We start from the raw sequence: 22,452 nt of genomic DNA, 5'->3' as shown, positions 1-22,452 counted from the left end.
GTTTGTCAGGTCGAGTAGACAGTGTGTAGTGGACCGGCCCTTTAGGCAGCCGAACTGCTGGGTGTCAATTTGTGGGAGAATGTCCGACAGGGTCCACTGGGTTACAAAACTTTCGGCAACCTTTCCTAACAGAGACGTCAGAGAGATTGGCCGCAGTTCATTCACCGAGGGGGGCTTGGACTTGGGGATCGGGACCACAGTAGCACATTTCCACTCCTCAGGCACTAAGCCATGTTGGAGGGAGGAGTTGAGAATATCCGCTAGGGGGGAGCTCAGTTCGTAGGCAAATAGTTTAATGAGTTTACCCGGTATTCCATCAGGGCCAGCTGCTTTGCGTGTTCTGACTCTCTGAAGTTTCCCGTAGACTTCCCAGGGTTCTACTGACGGTGCTTGACGGGAAGGTAAGTAAGAAGGTAGCAAAGACAAGTCGATGGGTGGGAGAGACTGGATCACGGAAGCAAGTGTTTTATTGATTTCATTTGCTATACCAAGTTTGTTGCTGGGATCAATGCCTTCTATGTGGATATCAGGCTCAGTTCGGGTCATGTTAGCCATGGATTTAATCTCTTTATGCCATTGGGCGGCATCCTCCTTCTTAAGCGATCTAACTTTGGTGTTGAAGTGAGCCTTTTTAGATTCCTTGATCATGCGTTGAATCTTGTTTCTAAGGTACTTCCAAGTGATACGGTTACTTGAGAGGACCGTTTGTCTGATTCTTGTCCAAAGTTTTGTCCTCTTGAAACGCTGTAAAGGTTAAACCGTCACGGTCTGTAAACTCTTATGAATCCTGTCCTGTTTTTGTCTTATTGCTGTCCTGTCGTTGTCCTAAGTTGTCCTGCCTTTGTCTTATTGTTGTCCTGCTTTTGTCTTATTTTTGTTCTGTTTAAACGGTGAAAAGGTCACCCCGCCACGGCTTGTGCACACCGTTCCACCCCGTAGACCAAGCAAGACGTGTACACACACTTACTCAGCTACGCACTTTGTGTTTTTCTAGTCTTGTTTAGTTTTCCCAGCCATTACGAGCTTTGTATTTTCTTCATGTTTTTCTTCCTCTTTCACTTACTATCTCTATATATTTTGGGTCACTTTGTTCGGTTTCCAATCGTGCTAGGTGTTTTCTTCCGTTTCCAATATCCTTTCCGGTTTCGCGAGTTATATTTTATCGGAAAATGTTATTGTCGGCGGCGTGCGTGTTCTTGTAGGGCTTTGTCGTTGTGAGTGAACAACACAACTCGAGAATCTGTTGATGGATTGTTATGTTATGTGGTACGTTGTTGACTTTTGGCATAACAAATATATGGAGAGGCTTTCAGAAACTCTGGTTACAGTATTGATAACAAATTCTTAGATTTCTAGATAGTACATTGTATAAATAACTATGTTGATGAAGGTTAGACATCCAGGTAATAAGATCAGCTAAAAAAACAATTACTCAAGCAACTGGATAGAATTTTGAAACAGTCAGACGTTTCAGACAGCATCCGCTATCTTTAATGAAAGATATGCTGTCTGAAACGTCTGACTGTTTCTACATTTTATCCAGGTGCTTGAGCAACTGTTTTTGGCGTTTTGGATGTTTGCATCGCTGTTTCACGATAAGAAACCAGGCCCGACTGTTACATAGTGAGCAGGTGGTATCAGACCTCGTTATCGGCCGCTCTTTGTCCGTTTACAAAAATACACCATGGATGAAGAGGTTGGATGAGGAGATCATTAGAATCTTCTGAAGTCGACCTATTTGTATAGATGAGCGGCTGCCAGAAAGCGGGGCAGGTCACAATGAACTCCTCATCCAACTTCTTGTAAGTTATTGGCCCAAATTGAAAGGAAGACCAAGCACTCTAGTCAAACACCTGGGCCCTACATGGCAGACCGAACTGTACCAGAACTCGTTATCGGCCTCACTTTGTCCATGTACAAAAATATACTTCGGAGCAGAGGTTGGATGAGAAGATCATTAGCTATAGATTCTTCTGAAGTCGACCTTTTTACAAAAGGTGAGCGGCTGCCAGCAAGCAGGACAGGTCATAATGATCTCCAATTGCCAAACCCAACGTCTACTAAGTTATTGGCCAAAGTTAAAAGGACGACCAAGCACTTTACAATCTGGTCAAACACCTCGGCCCTATATGGCCAAGAACTGCTCACGACGGAGTGAGCTAGTGCCAGGCGTAGCAGTGGCCCTACTGGATTGAACTTTAATGCACTTCGAGATTATGATTGCCCAAGACTTACAAGACAACGAAAACACTAGCGTCAGTAGAGGGATGGGTTTCTCCTTAGGAGTAAGGACTCTATAATGGTGGTGATGATGGTGGGGCTGTTATGATTGTCATGTACCTTGTTGTTGTCGTGAGAGGTCTGCGCGGATTGATACATGAAACTGTTACATGATCATGTGACACATCATCTTCACACCTATGCTGTAAAACCCAGCGTGTATCGATGACAGAGTAAAGTAGCCAGCTCGTTCTCATAATTACTGTTGAAACCACATCTGTGCCGCAGCCATGATACCCTACCTGCTGTTTGCTCCACTCCGACTCGCTCTGTCGGCATCGAATAGCGAGAGGACTCGGTTATTGTCGTGTCTTCATGTCTAGCAGAGTAATTAGCACCTGTTGCTGTGAAATTGGCTGCCTTATTATCATCCTTCCAGATTATGAGCAAAAGTTAGACTGTCCTTGGACCGACACAGGAAGGACTTGGGATTTACCCTCAAAACCAAGTTAGATTCAAGTAAAGTTCAGTCTTTTGTCCGTCCCGTTACTGGTTTATTATCCCGGGATCAGGTCCACTCTAGACCTCCACCCTGTTGGTATCTAATAGTGAGGTAATGTGTAGCGACTTCGTGCTGTGCAGCCTACACCGTAATTAGTGCGTGTTGATGTGAAATTACATTTCACATCATTACGGGTTGATTAGTCGGACCGAGTCCACCCTAGATTAACTGATGTCCTCTACACGAGCCCAAACATCTCTAGTTGTTTGGTCGATTTAAGTGTGGCAAGGTTGCCCAACATGGAATTGACCGGGTATTAGTGTCCATAGAAACTCACTCGCTAATTCTACCTCAAGCATGTTCCTGAAAAAAAAGTAGCCTTCATACCATGGACCTGCTTGGATACGCCTTGTTTCTTATGAACAAGATGGATTTGTATTGCTTACTTTCTCTAACACCGAACCTTCCCACTAGAAGCTTTCTCTTAGTTAAATCCACCAGAGAGCCCTTTGATAATGAGAATTTCCGCAGCGTGCACACGGTAAGGCACTGCAGCTAATGCCCCACAGTTAAGGTATTAAAGTCACTACAGCTAGAACCCTCTGTGCCCTAGTCTCTACCAGACTAACTACGTATACGCTGGCTAGAATTGGGAGAATATTCACCAGGGGAGTTTGGCCGCCAAAGGGTTTCATTGGCCTCCTTGCCAATCATTCAAGCCTATATTTGCTGAATTCTATCATCCAAAACCCCTTTGGGAGTCCTGGTTAAGGCAATCCCTGCCCGATGTTCCGTGTGACCTGGGGTCATCCCCGGAAATGTCCCGACTGTTTATTTACACACACACAGCTGCCCCCCTCCCCACGCCCAGCGCACAGGTTATCCTGCAGAATAAACACAACAACTCGTACAAAACACCTCGGAATGTGTGAAGACAAACACCACCGTGTACTCAGGAGGGTGTTTAGAACGGAGAGTTGAAAAACAAACATACACGCAGCAGTGCAAAGAGGTCATTGAACTGAGCAGTAACATACAAAAACAGATTATGACATTCTCATCTCATGTTTCTGCATTGATGTTGGGCATAACTATCACAACAGTCTATTACCTTACAGTCTGGTTCGAGTTGACATCTGTAAAAGCTGATAGTCACCTGTTATGTAAAATGTAGGAAATCTCAATAGATAAATAAATGACTAATTATCTATATTTGATACATAAAAAAATATGATTAACGATAAATTTGGTACCAACACTTCTGCAGATAAACTATATACAGTCGGTTCCAGATTAATGATGGCTCAATGCCTTCCATTTGTTCTGCTCTTGGTTCATGTATATGTTACAAGTTTTTAAATACTTTTTTCATCCAGCCAAAATCCTGTTTTCAAATTCTACTAACAGATGCAAGGCTGGCACACCATTGTTGTTTGTTTGTTTAATGTATTTATTAATGTTTGCGTTTATTTGTTAATTCTCCAGCCAAGGTTATGTTTGCGAACTGTACTGAACAGCATATAAAAAGCAGATGTACCAGTGTCGTTTATTTATTTATTTCGATTTATTTCGATTTACCACATTTGTGGAAGGATTGACATAACAGGTGAACTATCACCTTTTCAAGATGTCATCCCAGACCGGACTGTAAGGTTTGGACCATCGCACACCGGGGCATGCCCCTACTCTTTTTCGAAAGGTGTGGTGGGTTCTTTAACGTGCGTGGGGTGTGGCTCTCCCCAAACACGGGACCTCCATTTAACGTCCTATCCGAGGGACGCTCCTAACCCTAGATGAGCTAGGTATTCATTTACACCTGAGTGAAGTGAGGAAAGTCGTGTTAAGTGCCTTTCCCAAGGGCACAACGTCGGGGCGCAAGTCCGGTCATGTCACTGGGCACACCGGGATACGAAACGGGGACCCATTGTTTGATAGCCGAGTGATCTACCACTGCGCCACACGGACGCCACAAGTGCTGTTTGTTTCTTTATTCATTTATTTATGTATTTGTTTGTTGTTTTTGCAGCCAGGAGAATGTTTGCGAACTGTATCAGCAGCTGCACGGCTCGGCCACTCACCTCCTGCCTCAGTTTGAAACCGTCGTGCTGTCAATCATCAAGGACTACAGGAACCACCAGACGGAGATAGACAGACTAGAAAAGTCACTAAAAAGGTACGAAACTATCTCTCTCATTCCCTCATGCTGTCCTTCAGACTCTCTCCTTCTATCATTCACTCTCTCCTTCTATATTTCACTGCCTCTATCTCTTTCTGTCCATCATCAGAGACTATAGAAACCATCAAAGACAGACTAGAGAAGTCACTAAAAATGTAAAGAACTATCTCTTATTCGTTTCTATCCTTCACTCACCCTCTTTATATACTTCACTGTCTTCACTCTCCTTCTGCCCATCATCAGAGACTACAGAAACCACCAGAGAAAGACAGGCTAGAGAAGTCACTAAAAAGGTAACTAGTTCATTCTCTCCTTCAATCTTTCACACACTATCTCTCTTCTTCAGTCGGTCACTCTCTCTCTCTCCTTCTGTCACTCATGAACTAAAGAAACAACCAGAGATAGACTAAAGAAGTCACTAAAAAGGTAACACACTTTCTCTCATTCACTCATTCTATCCTCTCTCTCCTCTCTCTCTCCCTCCTTCTATCCATCACTATCTCTTTCCCGCTGTCTATCATCAATGACTACAGAAACCACCTGATATAGGCAGACTAGAGAAGTCACTAGAAGGCATGAAAGTAGTTTCCTAGTGGTTTTGAATACTTTGTAGCATTGTGTTCCATTCTGTATCTTTATTACGTCATCTGAAACATGACGTCATCCCGGATCATTTCAGAGCCAATGAGACGCACGAGCAGCATCTTCAGCAGATGGAGGAGGAGCTGGACCATCAGATCAGCAGGGCGGAGGAGAAGTGCAGAGAACAGGTGGGACAGGTGTCAATCATGTAGCAATGTAACAATACAGTACTGTAGCAATGTAGCAAACATAGATGGACCACCAGATCAGCAGGGCGGAGGAGAAGTGCAGGTGTCAATCATGGAACAATGTAACAATACAATAATGTAACAATCCAGTACTGTAGCAATGTACCGTCTGTAGCAAACATAGATGGCCCAGTTTAGTATGGCGGAGGAAAAGTGTAGACTGCAAGTGAGGATAATGGAGCAAAGCAGCTATGTAGCAATATGGCAATTTATACGCGTAGCAAATCATCTGTAGCAAATATAAACGGACCAGCAGAAAAGGTATACAATAAGCGGAACAGATGTAGCTGTTATTGTTACAATTTTGCAATGTATACTAACTGTACATGGTACACGGTCTGTAGCAATCATCAGACATGTTAGACTGTAGCAAACACAGGAGAACCATCGGATCGGGTTACAGTCTCTGGGACGTCTCACTGTTCCGAGTTTTGCTGATGTCTTCTTACTTTTTTAAAGGAGAAGGAAAGACTTGAGCTTGAACTTGAAGACGAGAGAAGAAGATGGGAGACCGAGAAGGCGGAACTCCAGGCGTCCGTCAAGAAACTTCAGAAGGTGCGTTAGGTTACTTTCCTTGGGGAGGGAGTTGGTTGGTTAGTTAGTTAGTTAGTTAGTTAGTTAATTGATAAAGGCAAAGGCTCAGGTCACACTCGTTGTATAAAACATGTCAAGATCATCAACTTGAGGACAGTTTCTGTAAATTCGTTGATTTATGGTACAAGATTCAGCTGTCTAGTGAGGAAAATACCCTTGTAGGTCCTTGTCAATGGTTGGTTCTGTCATAACCCTTCTAAAAATCCTAGGCCAGAAAATAATCGTATCTGAATGAGACTTCAGTGACTGCTTACCACTCCGCACGATGACTAGCGATGCATTGTGTGTTGTTAATAACTATAACACATAGTCACAAGGTAAAGATGTCGTCGCAAAGGGAACATTGTAATCCGGTGTTTAGAAAAACCAAACCCTGAGCGCATAAAAGAGGCACCTACTGTCTTGAGAGCGGACAACAGTATTATTAGAACTCAAGAAGCCATCATCGGGCGTCATCAGAGGACTGAGTTTACTGAAGTACTTGATGATGAGCGCTTATCGGGCCGTATGGGCACTTATCACCACAGCTGGCAACAGTTTAATGGTTACGATGTTTGCCACACAAACCGCTACAGCTGCTCATCACGGAGACGGTAGCAAAACTGTAGCAAAAGTAGTTGGGAGACTTTCTCTGGGTCGTACTTGTCAGGAAATATAATGATTCCAGGAAGTTTACGTCACTGCTGGCAACAGACTAATGGATACAATGTTACAAGAGACAGGTTTAATACTGCCACATCTGCTCACCAGAGATCGTAGCAAAAGTAGGTTTATGTGTACTTGTCAGGAGTACCACCATAAGAGCTTTACACGCAGCATGTAACAGTTGGACTCAATCTGTACTAAAGCTAATCAGCGCATGTATTTTCTCAAGAAACTGAAGCACTTCCATCTCTCCATAGAGGACCTGATCACGGTGTACATTTCCTACATTCGGCCAATTTTGGAATATGCCTCTCCGATTTGGCACCCCGGACTGCCTAAGACCTTAAGTGACAAAATCGAGAAAGTCCAAAGAAGAGCCCTGCGCGTCATCCTGGGTGTTGAGTTCACATCGTACTCCGCTGCTTGCTCTCTTATGGGACTGCCAACCCTCAACTCACGACGGAGAACTCTGACAGAGTCGTTTGCGAAGAAGCTTGTACGATCAGGTCAATTCCAGCACCTACTTCCACCAACTAGAGGGAACATCAGTGGCCGGCAAACACGGTCGTCACATAAAGTTGACCTTCAATATGGTCGAACTGACCGGTATATGAACAGTGCGTTACCATACATGATTCGCTTTCTGAACACTTAAAAAATCCACGACTATATGTGTTACGAGATGAAGCTTTCCTTGTGTATACTGCCGTATTTTAACATGTATTGTTAGGTATATTGTTTATTTTAACAAGTATTGTTGTGTATATTGTCATATTTTAACAAGCATCGTTGTATTTTAACGAGTATTCCTTAATTATTGCGGATGAAATGAAGTACTTGTTCTAAATGAAATGTAAATGTGTCTCGGCAATTCAGCCTCACAGCTGCTTATGAGATCATTCAAATAAACCAGTCTTATTTTTAATGGCTACAATGTTTGCTACACGTGCCAGGTATTAAACTGCTACATGTACTCATCAGTGAGAGGGTAGCAATAATTGTAGCGAAAGTGTTTCTGATGATCAGACAAACACTTGATGTCTTTACTAAGTACGTACTTGTCATGAACTAATTATAGGAACTTAACATCACTGTTGTAAACAGTTTGATTGCTACAACGTTTGTCATTCAAACTTTGGGCATGTGAAAAGTTGGCTCGGGCAAGTAGATCTTTTATGTACTTGCCCAATTTAATGGGGAAGTGAGTTTTTCTTAATTGTCCAACCTGAGGAATTTCTGAATGAACATGAACAAAGTAAAAGGATGGGCAGGAAATTAGGACTTCTCGCAAGCTGACCGCACTGGTGTGAGTCATCAGTAACGCAAACTGCTTGTGCCATCTTGGTAAAACATTTTTTTGTTATGTTGATTGAACGGATATGAAGCTGCCATGGTCGCCTTACGTACGTAAGTGTACTCCATGTTGAATCGGCCGGTATCAAAATCCATAAATCCGCGATTACAGTAACAATAAAGGTCTGCGACAGCTGTAGGTGAAGAGTTGATTCTCAGAACACGAACAAAGACGGGTCAACACCAGCTGTGAAGGGTTACATCGTAATGGCTACATGAGTTTACATTGTAGCCATTTATATCGGCGGTGTGGACATTGTGGCAGTGGAGTGGGTTTGGCGGCATTGTGACAATTTGGGACGTTATTGTGACGGGGTGGGATGTATTGAAACAGTTTCAGGAAGTCTGTCACATTGTGGCTGTTTGAGGAGCTCCTGTTTCATGTAGCAAATTAAATTTGCGGATCTTATCAGCGATGGACGGAAATATCTTTTGGCATTGTGGTTAAATGGAAATTAAAGGGAACAACAACACAACTGATGCACGATTGTTAAGCAAAATTGTAACAGATTTTGATGTATTGTATCTGAGAGTTTGGTTACAGTGTGACAGCTTCGGTGTCTCTTGGTACATCTCAGATGGCTTACTTTCATCAATATTGATTAATGGAGGACTACAAGAAGACGAAAATTGCGCCAACATTAAAAAAATATCAAATATCATAACAATCTATCCATATCTTCTTGATACTCTGTTTAATAACAAAATCACACACGGTGCTGAAAACCTCATCTTCATGGCGAAAGGTTGCATAAAATGCTGACTAAGACAAAACCTGCGCCGCGCTCGTCCAACCGTTACGGTGTTTACAGAAAAATCCAGGTCAGGCTTTAGAAGCTGCTTTACTGTTGTAGAGTTAGGCCAACAAACTAAACACTGGATAACAGCAACAGCGTAATCACTCACATGGTACACTGGAGAAGTTGAAAAGCTGGCTTAACTGAAGAAAGACCGGTCAACCAGAGAGAAGTATAATAAAGTAGGAAGAAGTGTTTTGAAAATACATGTTAACATGGTTAAACTCTTTATCACATTATACAGAAGATATCAACGAGTTGGATAAGGTCTCTAATAGAATCAAACGTTTCAGACAGCATTCGCTGTATTTCATTAGTGCCTGAGAATGAGACTTTGTCAATAGCTTATTTTTCTTATTCAACATGGTCTGACCGTCAGGATAAGGTCGATTCTGCACAGTAGTAGTGCATAATATTCAATATATCGTGTTTTGTAATGTTTTGTGTAGCTTCATATGAATGAATGAATGAATGATTTTATTGCACAACAATTGTATCAGTGACAATGTATGGCAATTACAGACAGCATAGGTAAAAATCTAGTTCTATCCAAGAACATTTCTAGTTACTATAAGACTATATCGAGTGTAATCTACGGTAACTGCTACATGGAACTAATACAGACTTGCGTGTTTCTAGGATAAATGTATCGGTGATAATGTATAGCAAATTACCGATGACGTAGGTAACAATCTAGGTCTATCTATGAATATTTCTGATTACAATAAGGCTACATCAAATGCAATCTACGGTAATTACTACATGGAACTAATACAGGCACTGTGTTGCGTCTGGTCGTTCGGTGTAATATAACCAGCTGCTGTCGCGCCGCGTGCCTGCGAAGCTGGTGTGTTACGCCGAATGTCGGTTATACCGGCTATACAGATACAGATACAGAATAAATGATATATACAAATATGATTCCTCCTTTCACTTTTATCCATTCATGTGTTCCCAGATGGAGGCTAACGCGAGAAAAGACAAGAGTAAAGAAGACTCTGTCGCCAACTTGAAGAGAAAACTCGAGAACCTCACGCAGGTGAGTCAGCAGCACGCACTGCTCAGCTGCGCCCTCTAGCGATTAATGTTATCGCTACAGTACCCGTTTTATCAGACGATTGCACCTTCGTAGCTTCTAAAATTGCGACTCGACTTCAGAGGTTGTGGATATACATGTAGTTTCCAGAGTTGATCTTTGTAACGTTTGGTTATATCAATGAATCATTTAGTCAACGAATCAATTATTATATAATGATTATGGGTAACATTTGATTTCTATCAAAACAGTCAATAACTAATATATCAACCACTTTTAGACTTTTTTCAAGGGCACAATGATTAATCAATCGTTTCCATCGCTATTTCTCCGAAAACTGGAAGTTGAAAAGTAGCCTGAAAAAGTCGAATATAAACATCAATTATCAATTCATTTATCAATCATTAATCAATATCTGTTTCTCTTTGATAAACCAATCAATTTTCCAGGAAAACGGGAGGTCGCAAAGAATTTTGACAGATTGTTTATCTGTCTACTTTCCAGGAAAACCGGAAGTTGAAGAGCAGCCTGACGGAGTCGAACACGACAGCGGCGGTTCTGAAGAGCAGCCTGACGGATTGTTTATCCCTCTATTTTCCAGGAAAACCGGAAGTTGAAGAGCAGTCTGACGGATTGTTTCTCTCTCTATTTTCCAGGAAAACCGGAAGTTGAAGAGCAGCCTGACGGAGTCGAACACGACAGCGGCGGTTCTGAAGAGCAGTCTGACCGATTGTTTATCCCTCTATTTTCCAGGAAAACCGGAAGTTGAAGAGCAGTCTGACGGATTGTTTCTCTCTCTATTTTCCAGGAAAACCGGAAGTTGAAGAGCAGCCTGACGGAGTCGAACACGAACATCACCCATATCACGTGTTTCTCTCTTTATTTTCCAGGAAAACCGGAAGTTGAAGAGCAGCCTGACGGAGTCGAACACGACGGCGGCGGTTCTGAAGAGCGAGCTGACGCAGCTGCAGGCCGAGTTCGAGGAGAAGTGCGAAGACTTGGACAGGTGGTAATTAACAACCGCTATTGTCTTGTAACCACCAGTAATTATCTCATACCCAACCGCTATTGTCTTATAACCACAAGTAATTATCTCATAACCAACCGCAGTTATCTTATAACACCTACGATTATGTTATAAACACCTGTGATTATACAATAAGCAACCGCAATTTTCTTATAATCAACCGCGAGTTTCTAATAACGACCTGTGATTGTCTTACAAATATCTGTGATTTTTTTTATAACGAACCGCAATTATTTCATAATCAATCACAATTGCCTCATAACCACCTGCGATTATCTAATAGCGAATCGCAATTATCTCATAAACATCCCCAAACATCATATAACCAACAATAAGTTTGTTAAAACCAACCGCAATTGTCTTACAGCCACCCGTGATTATCTGATAACAAAATTAAACCACAATCTTATAACGAACCACAATTATTTCAAATCTAGCCACAGCGTTTTCTGATACTGACCACAAGAATTCGCACTGCAAATTGATTTGTGTTTGCGGGGCATAACTTCGAGGTAGGAATTCAAAGGAAAGCAGGCGTCCGCGATGTTTTGAATTCAGTGTTGAAATAACCATAATATTAAACGCTATGAAAGAATGAAAGACAGAACGCATGGTCGCGGTGTGATGATTTTTCTTATGTTTTTGTTTTTCTCGTCAGGGAGAGAAATTCGCTACTGGATTACGTCACAGAACAGCAGAGCCTGTCCAGACAACTTGAGATGCTACAGTGAGTACTGATTTTGTTGTACATGGGAGGGGGATGTTGTTGATGTAAGGTAACAATTACCAGTCTGCTTCTTGGTGGATGTAGATTTCGGTATTAATTAGCATTTAGATGTAGTTAGATATCACGTATACAACTTGTTACGCCACTATGTTTGTGTCGGGCAAACTCACTGATTTTGTTGTACATGGCGGGGTGGGAGGTTGATGTTATATAACAATAACTACTTCTTGGTGGTAATAGAATAAATGGTTGAGAAGTTTGGTTATCTTCTTAGAGGTCTTGGTCATCTTCCAACATGACGATATTGTGTAAGTGTTTTATTCAGTACCAAATGAACTGTCGATATAGAAAACGTATGTAACTTGTTAGGTTGCTACGTTCGTGTCAGGCAAACCCAGTGGTCGACAATACCCCCTATCTTAACAATGGATTATCCCCTTTAATCACCAACTCTGTTCTCGTCAACTTCACTAAAAATAAGTGCATGTCATTTACGTCTTAAGGGCACCGTTTTAACGTATGATGTCACAATCAAATGTCGGATCCGCCATTTCAAACTAGTGTTGATTACCAATCAGTCAAGCTATAATACTGTTTATTAAGAAGGTCAGGGAAAACTAGGCGTGTTGTGTGGCATACCTTTCACTGGGTGTGTTTGTATAGTTTTGGGAACACCTAAAGTCACAGGTCAACCGTTTAGAAAGGTAACAGTTTAAACTCAGGTGAGCTGCTGTCGTCTTCAACATGGCGACGTCTGGTCTTAGACTCGTGTGGAAAATGTCTTCGCAAGATCTTGAGTTCAGGCAGGTTTCGGGAAGTCGGTAAGATGTCTTGACGAGTCTTTAAAGCGTTATACAGGTTGTAATTACTGGTTGTTTGTTGGAGTTAGTTCCAAGATTATTATTCGTGATGGCTTTGTTATTTGGTTGATATGCCAATCAAAGCCTTCGTTAGATGGTATGATTTGTGCGGTATAGGGAACGGTTATATAATTTGAATCTGGTGACCTTTTTAAGACAGACAAAGATTCGGCATTAAATGTCTTCCATGTTTTCGTACATGTTTAATCGTCCCATTGTAATTAGTTAATCGTTCATTCACCTTTAACCCGAGCACGGGAGTGTGATATATTCTACATATTTGTTTGTATTCATTCTCAACCTCTGGTTTGTTAGATCGGTTTGCTGCATCTTAATAATCTATACGCAGCAGATTTTGTGCACACAATGTGTCATCTTGTGCAAAAAGCGAACGATTAAGTAATTTGGACATAAATGTGGATGAAATATAAGCCTTTTAGTTGGAACATGATTGTTTGATGTGGCATCCCTGGGTATATGGACTTCATGAAAATAACACAATATTTATTATTGTATAAATCTAAATGCATTCTTGTTGTGCTATCAAGTATGCTTATATTGCTACATGTAAGCATGTAGGCATTCAGGAATGATAGATTTCACTATTACTAACGGAATGAATACAAGAAAACATCAATACCACGATGTTGATCAACAATGTTTGTCCGTTGACCGAACATTTCTTAATAATTTTGCCGTCAGAAACACGAACAAGAAGCTGAACGACACGAACGACAGCCTGAGGGAATCTCTGGGGAGGGGCAAGAGATGTAGCAACAGACCGGTGAGTACCTATTGATCTTTTCTTTGCTGACATAGATAGTGATTGACACATGTCTAGATGCCTAGAAAATCAAGCTACTCCCTTTCTTGGCAGTGACTAGAATGTGCACTTGCGTCTATATTTCATAAATGATGCATTTCATAGGTAATACAAAATGCACAAAGCAACTAGATAAATCATCTTGAGAGGCAGACGTTTGCGACAACATCCTCTATTCTTCATCAGTGATTAAGAAACTTACATTCCCAGTCTGACTGACGCTCTCAGCCGCTGATGAAAGATAGTGTATGCCGTCTGAAACGTCTGACTCTTTCAAAAATCCACCCAGTTACGTAATGTTCTACCTAGATGACTGACCTTCACCGATGTACTCACTCTACCCCCCTCCCCCCTCCAGTCTCGGACGCCCTCCCCCTTCCTACAGAGAGACAGGGACGGCTCCGTCATGAGCGACTACATGATGACACCGGAACCGGATATGAGGTACGTATACGTCACATTTCCACCCTACTGGCTTGATACTAGCATGTCTACAATGCAAATTCGTAGTCACTTTCATAATCTTGCTGACTTTGGCTTTCCGGTACTTTTAAATTTCTGGCCTATCTGACTCTGTCCTGGCTCAAATGTACTATCCGCAGTCCGTTAAGAGAGAACCTTGCGACGGATTAACCTTAATGTCTGGAACTTTTATGACTAAATCCCATGATAGAAAATGGTAAAATATAGCAACATTGAACTCATACGACACTAAACTCTACTACACATTTCTAGATTGAGAAATGGCATCCTCTATTTTTCTGCTTTTAAAAAGAAATGAGGGGAACGTTTACCTGGCTATACATATATGCTGATTCCTTAGATATTCTTTTCTTAAATGATGTGCCAATATTTGTCATTTTCAGCCCTGAGCTCCTGAGGAGCCTGCGAGGCAGCTTCTCGTCGCTAGAGGACCTCACACCCTGCGACCCCGGCAAGAGAAAATGCAGCAATGATATCGGTACGTTTACATTACGTCATCGAAATCACGAGCTGTCATTGGTGGACAAGCTAAGAATATTTGATACGTCATACCTACAGTTGTTTTCTTCCTTTAGACAGATGTAGAAAAAGTCTCTTCTTTTATTCCAATCTGCAGAAATTTCAATGAAATAAGAGTTTCTGTGGATGCTAATAAGTAGATAAATTGATGCTAAATGTATGTCTGTATGATTGTCTGTATGTATGCATGTATGTATGTATGCATGTATGTATGTATGTATGCATGTATGGATGGATACATGGATGGATGGATGGATGGATGGATGGATGGATGGATGGATGGAATGATAAACATTTGTAAAGATGATTAATATATGGACAAATCTCCGAATAAATGGCCTGGGCGCAATGAATGAATGACAATAAGAACTGTCATTTCGTGACCCACCTACAAAATGGCCGTTTTGTCCCGTCATGCCCCGGGGCAAGTGTAGACAACTTATAATCCGACTCGTCCACTCTAGGAGCGGTATCATAATAAGAAATGCAAAAGTCAACACGTCTAAGAAAACAACTAAGTCTAGCTGTCACATTAACAACAAGAATCGTAAGCATAGTGATTACAATGATATAAATCATATTATTGATGACAATAGTCATTGGTACAACAGAGCACAGAGACTTTCGTATGACCCCTTAACCAAAGTTTCTACAAATAGTTGATTCTAGCAACACATAATATCTGTACGCAAATTCTTATTATGAACGCGATCTAAGTCTACGTCCGCGCCTACTTACAAAAGATTACGTCCACGTAGTATCTGGTGTGATGATATACATGTACATACTCTGGCACAATCTGCAACATCCAGGCACCATTTAGAACGCGATGAAGATTAGACATCCAGGTAATAAGATACACCAAAAAAGCAATTACTCAAACAACTGGATATGATTTTGGAAACGGTCAGACGTTTCAAGTAGCATCCACTACTTTTCGTCAGTGACTGTGAGCAAGATCATTTAGAACACTTGTACACCCCAACATGCATATATTGGTCGATCCCCAGGTTAACTTTGATTTTACACCCCGATCATGTATACAATGATCGGTCCCGGGTTAACCTTGCTGACACTGTAACACATTTAATCAGCAGTCGAACTTCTCGGGGGCAAGTTCTGTCAGCATTCCGACCAGACCGAACCCACAGGAGGGGCACGTCGGTGAGTCGTGTGGCGATCTGACATCCAATACTGACGAGATCACACTACAGACGACTTCTGGATCGTTGTAAGGATCCCGAGATCACAATCCTGGATCGATATCATTCATATTGATCATCGGCTTGATCCCGCCATGTTCTCGAGGGTCTGTCATGAGGAAGTTTCAGCAGACGCCATGACGGGGTTACCTGCGGTTAGATGGTGAACGTGCGAGGAACAGGTTTTCGTCTGCTGAAGTCTTTTGTTCCTTAAGATTACCCGGAGAAACTTTCACAAAAGAAAACTTCGAGGAAATTGATTCTTAGGGTCGAACAGATCCGGTCATTTTCTTCAAGGTCGAAGATCAGGGTGATCAAGGAAGTCTTCCACGTCAGCTTCTCAAGAACTATGGAAGAACCAACATTGCTATAATGGCATTTGCGACTACTTCTCCGAGCGGGAAATGATATGAATGATATGACAGAATCTTAAACGTTAACAAAAATAAGAAGTGTGATTTTCATGTCGGGAAAGTTCTGGAGACTATGATTATGTATGTAGGTCACGCATTGTTCTCCATTATCGCTGGTGGCACCTCAAATTATTTATGGGCCAACTCACAGACGTTAGGCAACAAAGAGGCAACAAAGATATGTTCTGGAGACCCTTTTTATATGTAGGAGGTAATTTAACACTGAACACAACTAGACTCAATTAGACTTAGGGTAGCAGTACGTACAGACCCTGCTACTTCGTAGGCATCGCTGACAAAACGTCAAGTGATTCTATCGTCCATTCCAACTGTCAATCATCCAAAGACCCCCATCCGTCTTCCTTTTAACTACAAGCTTCCTCGTGATAAAAGCTACGCTAGACTTATCGGATCGCAGGCCGTCTGCACCTGTCCTGTGCAGTTGTTTGGTAAACCGTTCCGGATGTGACGTTTCCCCAGAGCACATCCTCAACTGCAACGACAAAATCTCGTCTGATCCAGCCGTCAATCTCCCACACGTTGCCAGGACAACGCAAGTACCTTCATTGTCAAGAACCGCTGATGAGAGACGCTTCTGTGCATGTTTTCGGGCTGACTTTGTTTGTATTTCGGGCCACACTGAACTGCACTAACGCATACCCTGAGGCAATGCTGTTGTGTTAAGCCTGCTGACTCTGCCTGCATTGTGGCGCATTCATTACATGTGGGTCGTTACCCCCCGATTTGAACTCTTGTTAGTGCACAGATCACCAGTTTCCAACGTACAGACAACTCTTCTTGGGTAGAAGAAGTGACCGTGCATATTCTTACTAAAGACGTTCCGAAGCCGTCTTGCCTTAACGGTTCACCTCTGTTTCTTGAAGAAAGACGGAAGTGATCGAGGTGTTACCTCGTAACAGGTGTTTCTTCTAAGAAAGGCTCTGTGGAAGAATTTAGTATACGTACACCTGATTTGAAGGTACTACCTGCTAGAAAACTACGAGTGTCTTGCGACACAGTCACAAAAGGACCCATGGAAGACTTCCTACTTTTCGTGGGCAAACGGCTGGGCAGCAAGCCCGACAAACAGTCCAAGAAAGACGGCGGTAGAACCAAGGATAGAAATAAGAAGGAGGAAACTCTCAAGATGGGACAACAAGATGCCAAGACTGCGGAAGTACCGACACAGAACAGGAGGCTACGGAAGGTCCGCACGCCGCCAGGCAGCGTGTCCAGCGGGGGGACCGAGTCTCTGAGTAGTCTCAGCAGCGGCTGGGAGGAGATACGAGACGGATGCCCGAGGGGCATCACATTCATCGGGAGGGACCAGCGGCATGCTGGCGGGAGGGAGGGCGAGGTGCCCCGTAGGCAGCCAGAGAACGATCCGGTAGATAGACACAACTTTTTCGACACGCACAGCGAGGCTGCTTACAGCTGGGAGGATGCCTCAGAGAGAGGATACTCGGAGGCTACGGAAAGCACCGCGGGCGACGACCCGTCTTCCCTCGGCTGGGAGCCCTACCCGAGCCGAAGAATGTCCGAACCCTCTCCGGTGCTCCGCCCCTCCCCCTTCGGTCGGGCCGGCTCGTTGCGCATGAGGAGACAGAGTAACGACCTTGCGCAGAACACCGCCTACGGCACTGGAGCAGACCAAAACTACACAGACGGCATTTCTCACACTGCCTTCCCTGAGAACAGCCTCGTATCCAACATGGCGGCCTGCGAACACATCCCTGCTGCAACAGCAAGCTCTACCGACAGCTCGTATGGTAGAGACCGCGACCCAACCGTTCTACACGAGGCACCGTACTGGGGCAATCTTACACGTGGCCCCGACGGGACAGGTGAGATAGGGTCGGAGCTAGATCAACTAGTAAACATGGCAAACATGCCTCCCACTCAGAGGCTGGGTGTGGATCCAGCTCTCTCCATGTCCATGGATCGCACGATCCGGCCGCGGGATCGCGTGGCGGAGCTGAAGCAGCTACAGATCAACAAGCTGAAGGAGCGACGCCTGGCGAACTCCCAGCTCCGCACGCGGCACGCCACTCTCCAGGCCCGGACTCAGTTCCAGGGCTACCTGCGCAACTTCAGCACACCTGAGACCCTGCGTCACGTCATCAAAACACCTGAGGTTGAGGGGACTTCCGTAAACATGACCGGAGTAGGGACGGAGGATCGGGATCCCTCGGACGATCCGGGAACGGGATTCCAGCAGGCAGATCCGAGACTGAGTCTGGATCAGTACCTGCACGATCTGAACATGGCTACAGAGAAGAAAAATACTCTCGGTCTGACCAAGAGAACGTCTTTAAGGCCCAGGCGGTCTGCCTTAGCACCCGAGACGTCTGCCAAGATGTCTTGGAGAGAGAAGAGGCAACAGAGGCTCCTTGGCGGGTACGTCCAGCCAGTCAAGCAGCAGCTCAACAGGGGATACTTGAGAAACTTTGAAGACATTTTCCCACAAGATGGCGGCGAAGGTACCCTAATGAGCGAAAATGGCGGCCACCAAATCACCCTAAATCAAAAAGGCGACACCTGCTTATCAGGAACTCAAGATTTCGAAAACCAAAGTCTTGTGGATTCAAGACGTCCGCCTACTTATGAAGACGTCTTGCAAGGGGACTTTACATCTTACAAAGAGGCTTACAATAATAACATCTTAGACGACCCAAGAAACGGAGAGTACCTTACAAGCCAAAACGGTGAAGCTGAACATTTTCATGGCAAAAACGCCGAAGGGACGTTTGAAGAAATCCTAGGGGGAAATGAAGAGTCGTTACAGGCTCGTCCGGAGGACACCGCGTCCTCCATCCAGGGCGCTCGGGACGAGAGGCGACTCTACACCGCCAAGACCCGGTCGCACGTCCCGGGCCTTCAGGACCGGCTCAGGAGGTACAGGGAGGAACGGCAGGGAGGGCGTGCAGGTGAGATGGGTGCTGATACAGGTGTGATATACAGGTGGCATTGGTGATAATACAGGTGTAGTATGGACGGATGGATGGATGGATGGATGGTTGATTGGTTGGTTGGTTGGATGGATCGATGGATGGATGGATGGATGGATGGAAGGATGGATGGATGGATGGATGGATGGATGGTTGATTGGTTGGTTGGTTGGATGGATCGATGGATGGATGGATGGATGGAAGGATGGATGGATGGATGGATGGATGGTTGGTTGGTTGGTTGGTTGGTTGGATGGATCGATGGATGGATGGATGGATGGATGGATGGAAGGATGGATGGATGGATGGATGGATGGATGGATGGATGGATGGATGGATGGTGGATGGATGGATGGATGGACGGATGGATGGATGGATGGATGGATGGATGGGCGGATGGATGGGTGGATGGATGGATGGATGGATGGATGGAAGGACGGATGGATGGATGAAGGAATGGTTGAATAGGTGTATGTTTTTTTTCCTTTTGTACCTTTTTCTGTTCTATTGTTGGCACTGTTGCAGATAGCAAAATGGAGATTGCGAAGGGTACGATAGGGTTGAAAATGAGTGGCCATTTTTTGTTGTTTTTTGTTGTTGTTTTTTTGCTTACCTATTTGTTTGTTTGCTGCTACAGACAGCGGCCACTCGACCATGAAGGACCCTGAGGAGTCGGATAACGAGTTCACGCAGAGCACGGCGATCTCTGGACTCGGGAAGAACTCCGGAACGGAGTCAGAAATAGACGACTCCAAAACAGAGGTGAGGCCAGTTTTAAGCTTGTTGTTATCTCCATGAAAAATGGAGATATAGTTTTGGGTGTGTCTGTGTGTGTGTGTTTGTCTGTTTGTTTGTCTGTTTGTGTTTCCGCACTTTTCTAGTCAGCATAACTCAAGAACCTCTTGATGGATTACGATGATATTTGGTATGTGGGCAGGTGTTGTGAAGCCGAAGTTCAAGGTCGATTTTGGGCCCCCTGGTATGTGACCTTGGTACTGCAGCAGAACTTCAATTTTTCTATCCTTTGACCTGGACGTGCTATGGTCTTGATTTTTGAGTGGCAGATAGCTTGTTACGTTTGTGAAGGTTAGACATCCAGGTAAACAATATGTCAAGACAATTCAAACTCTACAACTGGATAATAAATTCGGAGATTTATATATTTCCGGACGTTTCGAGTGACATCCATCACTCTTCTTCAGCGTCACTAAAGTGAACTAGCATATAAATGCATATACATGTAAGTTCTGGTTAGTTCTTCTAGTTCACTTTAGTGACGCCGAAAAAGAGTGATGGATGTCACTCGATATGTCCGGAAATTAATCTCCGAATTTTTATCCAGCTGTAGAGTTTGAATTGTCTTTACATAAGCTTGTTGTTGTTCATTCATTCATGCAAGACACTACAGAAACCCAAGTATGACAGAAATTTTTGAAGCATTTGGTAGACCCTTTTCTTGCAATGAAAATACGGCTTTACTTATATCGTTGGTGTGTCAACATTTTACTTTTTTCGGTGGTTCGTTGCTGTAGTTGGTCATCACTAGTATTTTATAAAAATGGATAAAAACCTACTTCTGTTAACTGACCGCTAGAGTTGGTGCGAACAAAGTTGGGGTCAAAAGACACTTATTTAAAATTACCATATTATATTCCTATCATTTAGTCGACAGAAACACTCTAATGTCAAACCAGATGTGACCCTTTAAACAGAAGCATTGACCCGGAACTGATCTAGTGTCAGAGTGCATTTACGTGTCGTGCTGTGAAGAAGATTAGTGTGTCTTTCTCGGTTATTTGACTGCCTCAGAAGGGAAACAACGTGTAATCATCTGATTACAATTTGCTTTCCCAATATGATTGACTGAATTTTTTTTCATCTACCACAAAAAGATAGCAAACGTTAGCTTGACTTTGAAAACACTGTGAGGTAAACAAACATGAAATTATTTTCCCAACTTTCAGAGTGCACAGGACGCACGATTTATATATAATACTGCCTATCGCGTTTTCATAGTCACGTCTCTAACCGAAGATACGTGCACACTTTCACTTATATCAAGTAAGAAAAGTGTTGTAAAGTGCCTTTCTCGAGGGAACAGAAAAATCTGCTGTGTGAGATAATAGACTACCTGCACACTGTCTACAACATGAGTCTCCCATATCGGATGTCATATCATAGTCATGTCTCTAACCGAAGCTAGGTGCTCATTTTCATCTGAAAGAAGTAAGAGAAGTGTTGTAAAGTGCATTTTTCTAGGACGCCAAAAAGATCTGTTAAGTCAGACTACCTGCACACTGTCTACAACGTGAGTCTCCATATCTGATGGTGACTAATCAGGTGTAAGATTGCATCACCAGACAAAACAAACCAGTCAGACGGATGGAGACGATAATTTGGGGTCATCAGGGCAGGTCAAAGGTCATGAAGACAACCTGTTGGTGCTGTTATTATTAGTCACCGTTTGTCTACATTCATATGAGGTAGTTGCAACGACGTCAGCGTTTAGTTGGGAACGTCTTAGGCAGGGCAGGAAAGGAATTTCTTTCGCATGTTTCAGGTTGTTTCTGTAAAACTCTATTGCAAATGTTGATATTGTGCGTAGACAGTGCTTTATTAAAGTAAATAACGGCGGGAAGTTTGATATTAAAGACACAAAAGTTTGTCTGTAAGCGTGGTAATAATGCAGTGACAGTGCCATTTTATTTATAGAAATAACACTATGCAAAAATTACTTAAGAACAAAACCGACATGTACCAAAATACCACAACATTGATAAGAGAAATGCCCAAAATTTTGCCGAATTCGGATAAACGTCAAATTTTACCAACTGTGAGAAAAGACAATGAGGCCTCCTGTCGGACGATGTGATAACTGCAAACTCGCCAGACAACATTTCGCCTCTGAAGACATGTAAACACACCTGTCTCATGTCCGCAGGTAACATTACCTGTCACAGGTGAACGGACAGTGGACAGGTGTGCAGATTGGTTAGACAGAACAGTGATATGTGGCCAAAACATAGCATGTATCCCCATCGTGACAAAATATGTAACAAATCTGGTATATCCATTCTTAACTCCCATTGTAAACAACAATGTAACAATCCGCTCCAGGCTGCTGTTGTAACAATGTGGCAAATCTGCTGTACCTATTCCTGACCGTCCAAGTGTAACGGTGTAACAAACTTATCTAGTGTATCCAAAACAACTATTCTAACAAACAACACCCATGTTTCTCCATTCTGGAGTCTAGTTGTAACAAACAAACTAAACAATCTGTTGCTTCCATCCTAC

General features: G+C 43.2%; 1 protein-coding gene across 1 annotated transcript in view; it reads left to right on the top strand.

Annotated features, from left to right (window-relative positions):
* LOC136425212 (uncharacterized) overlaps positions 1–22,452 on the top strand; it is a 55,547-nt gene that overhangs the window by 25,603 nt on the left and 7,492 nt on the right. Inside the window, exons 2-13 of the mRNA XM_066414008.1 lie at positions 4,749–4,895; positions 5,578–5,668; positions 6,188–6,283; positions 10,076–10,156; positions 11,044–11,162; positions 11,839–11,907; positions 13,470–13,551; positions 13,949–14,034; positions 14,457–14,551; positions 16,688–16,760; positions 17,111–19,134; positions 19,793–19,917. Coding sequence (XP_066270105.1) covers positions 4,749–4,895; positions 5,578–5,668; positions 6,188–6,283; positions 10,076–10,156; positions 11,044–11,162; positions 11,839–11,907; positions 13,470–13,551; positions 13,949–14,034; positions 14,457–14,551; positions 16,688–16,760; positions 17,111–19,134; positions 19,793–19,917 — 3,088 coding nt within the window. The remainder of the gene's footprint in view (positions 1–4,748; positions 4,896–5,577; positions 5,669–6,187; positions 6,284–10,075; positions 10,157–11,043; positions 11,163–11,838; positions 11,908–13,469; positions 13,552–13,948; positions 14,035–14,456; positions 14,552–16,687; positions 16,761–17,110; positions 19,135–19,792; positions 19,918–22,452) is intronic.

This window comes from Branchiostoma lanceolatum, chromosome 19, assembly GCF_035083965.1.
Source record: "Branchiostoma lanceolatum isolate klBraLanc5 chromosome 19, klBraLanc5.hap2, whole genome shotgun sequence".
Taxonomy (NCBI): Eukaryota; Metazoa; Chordata; class Leptocardii; order Amphioxiformes; family Branchiostomatidae; genus Branchiostoma; species Branchiostoma lanceolatum.
The sequence above is the reverse complement of the archived record's forward strand: the minus strand, read 5'-3'. Positions and strand labels throughout refer to the sequence as shown.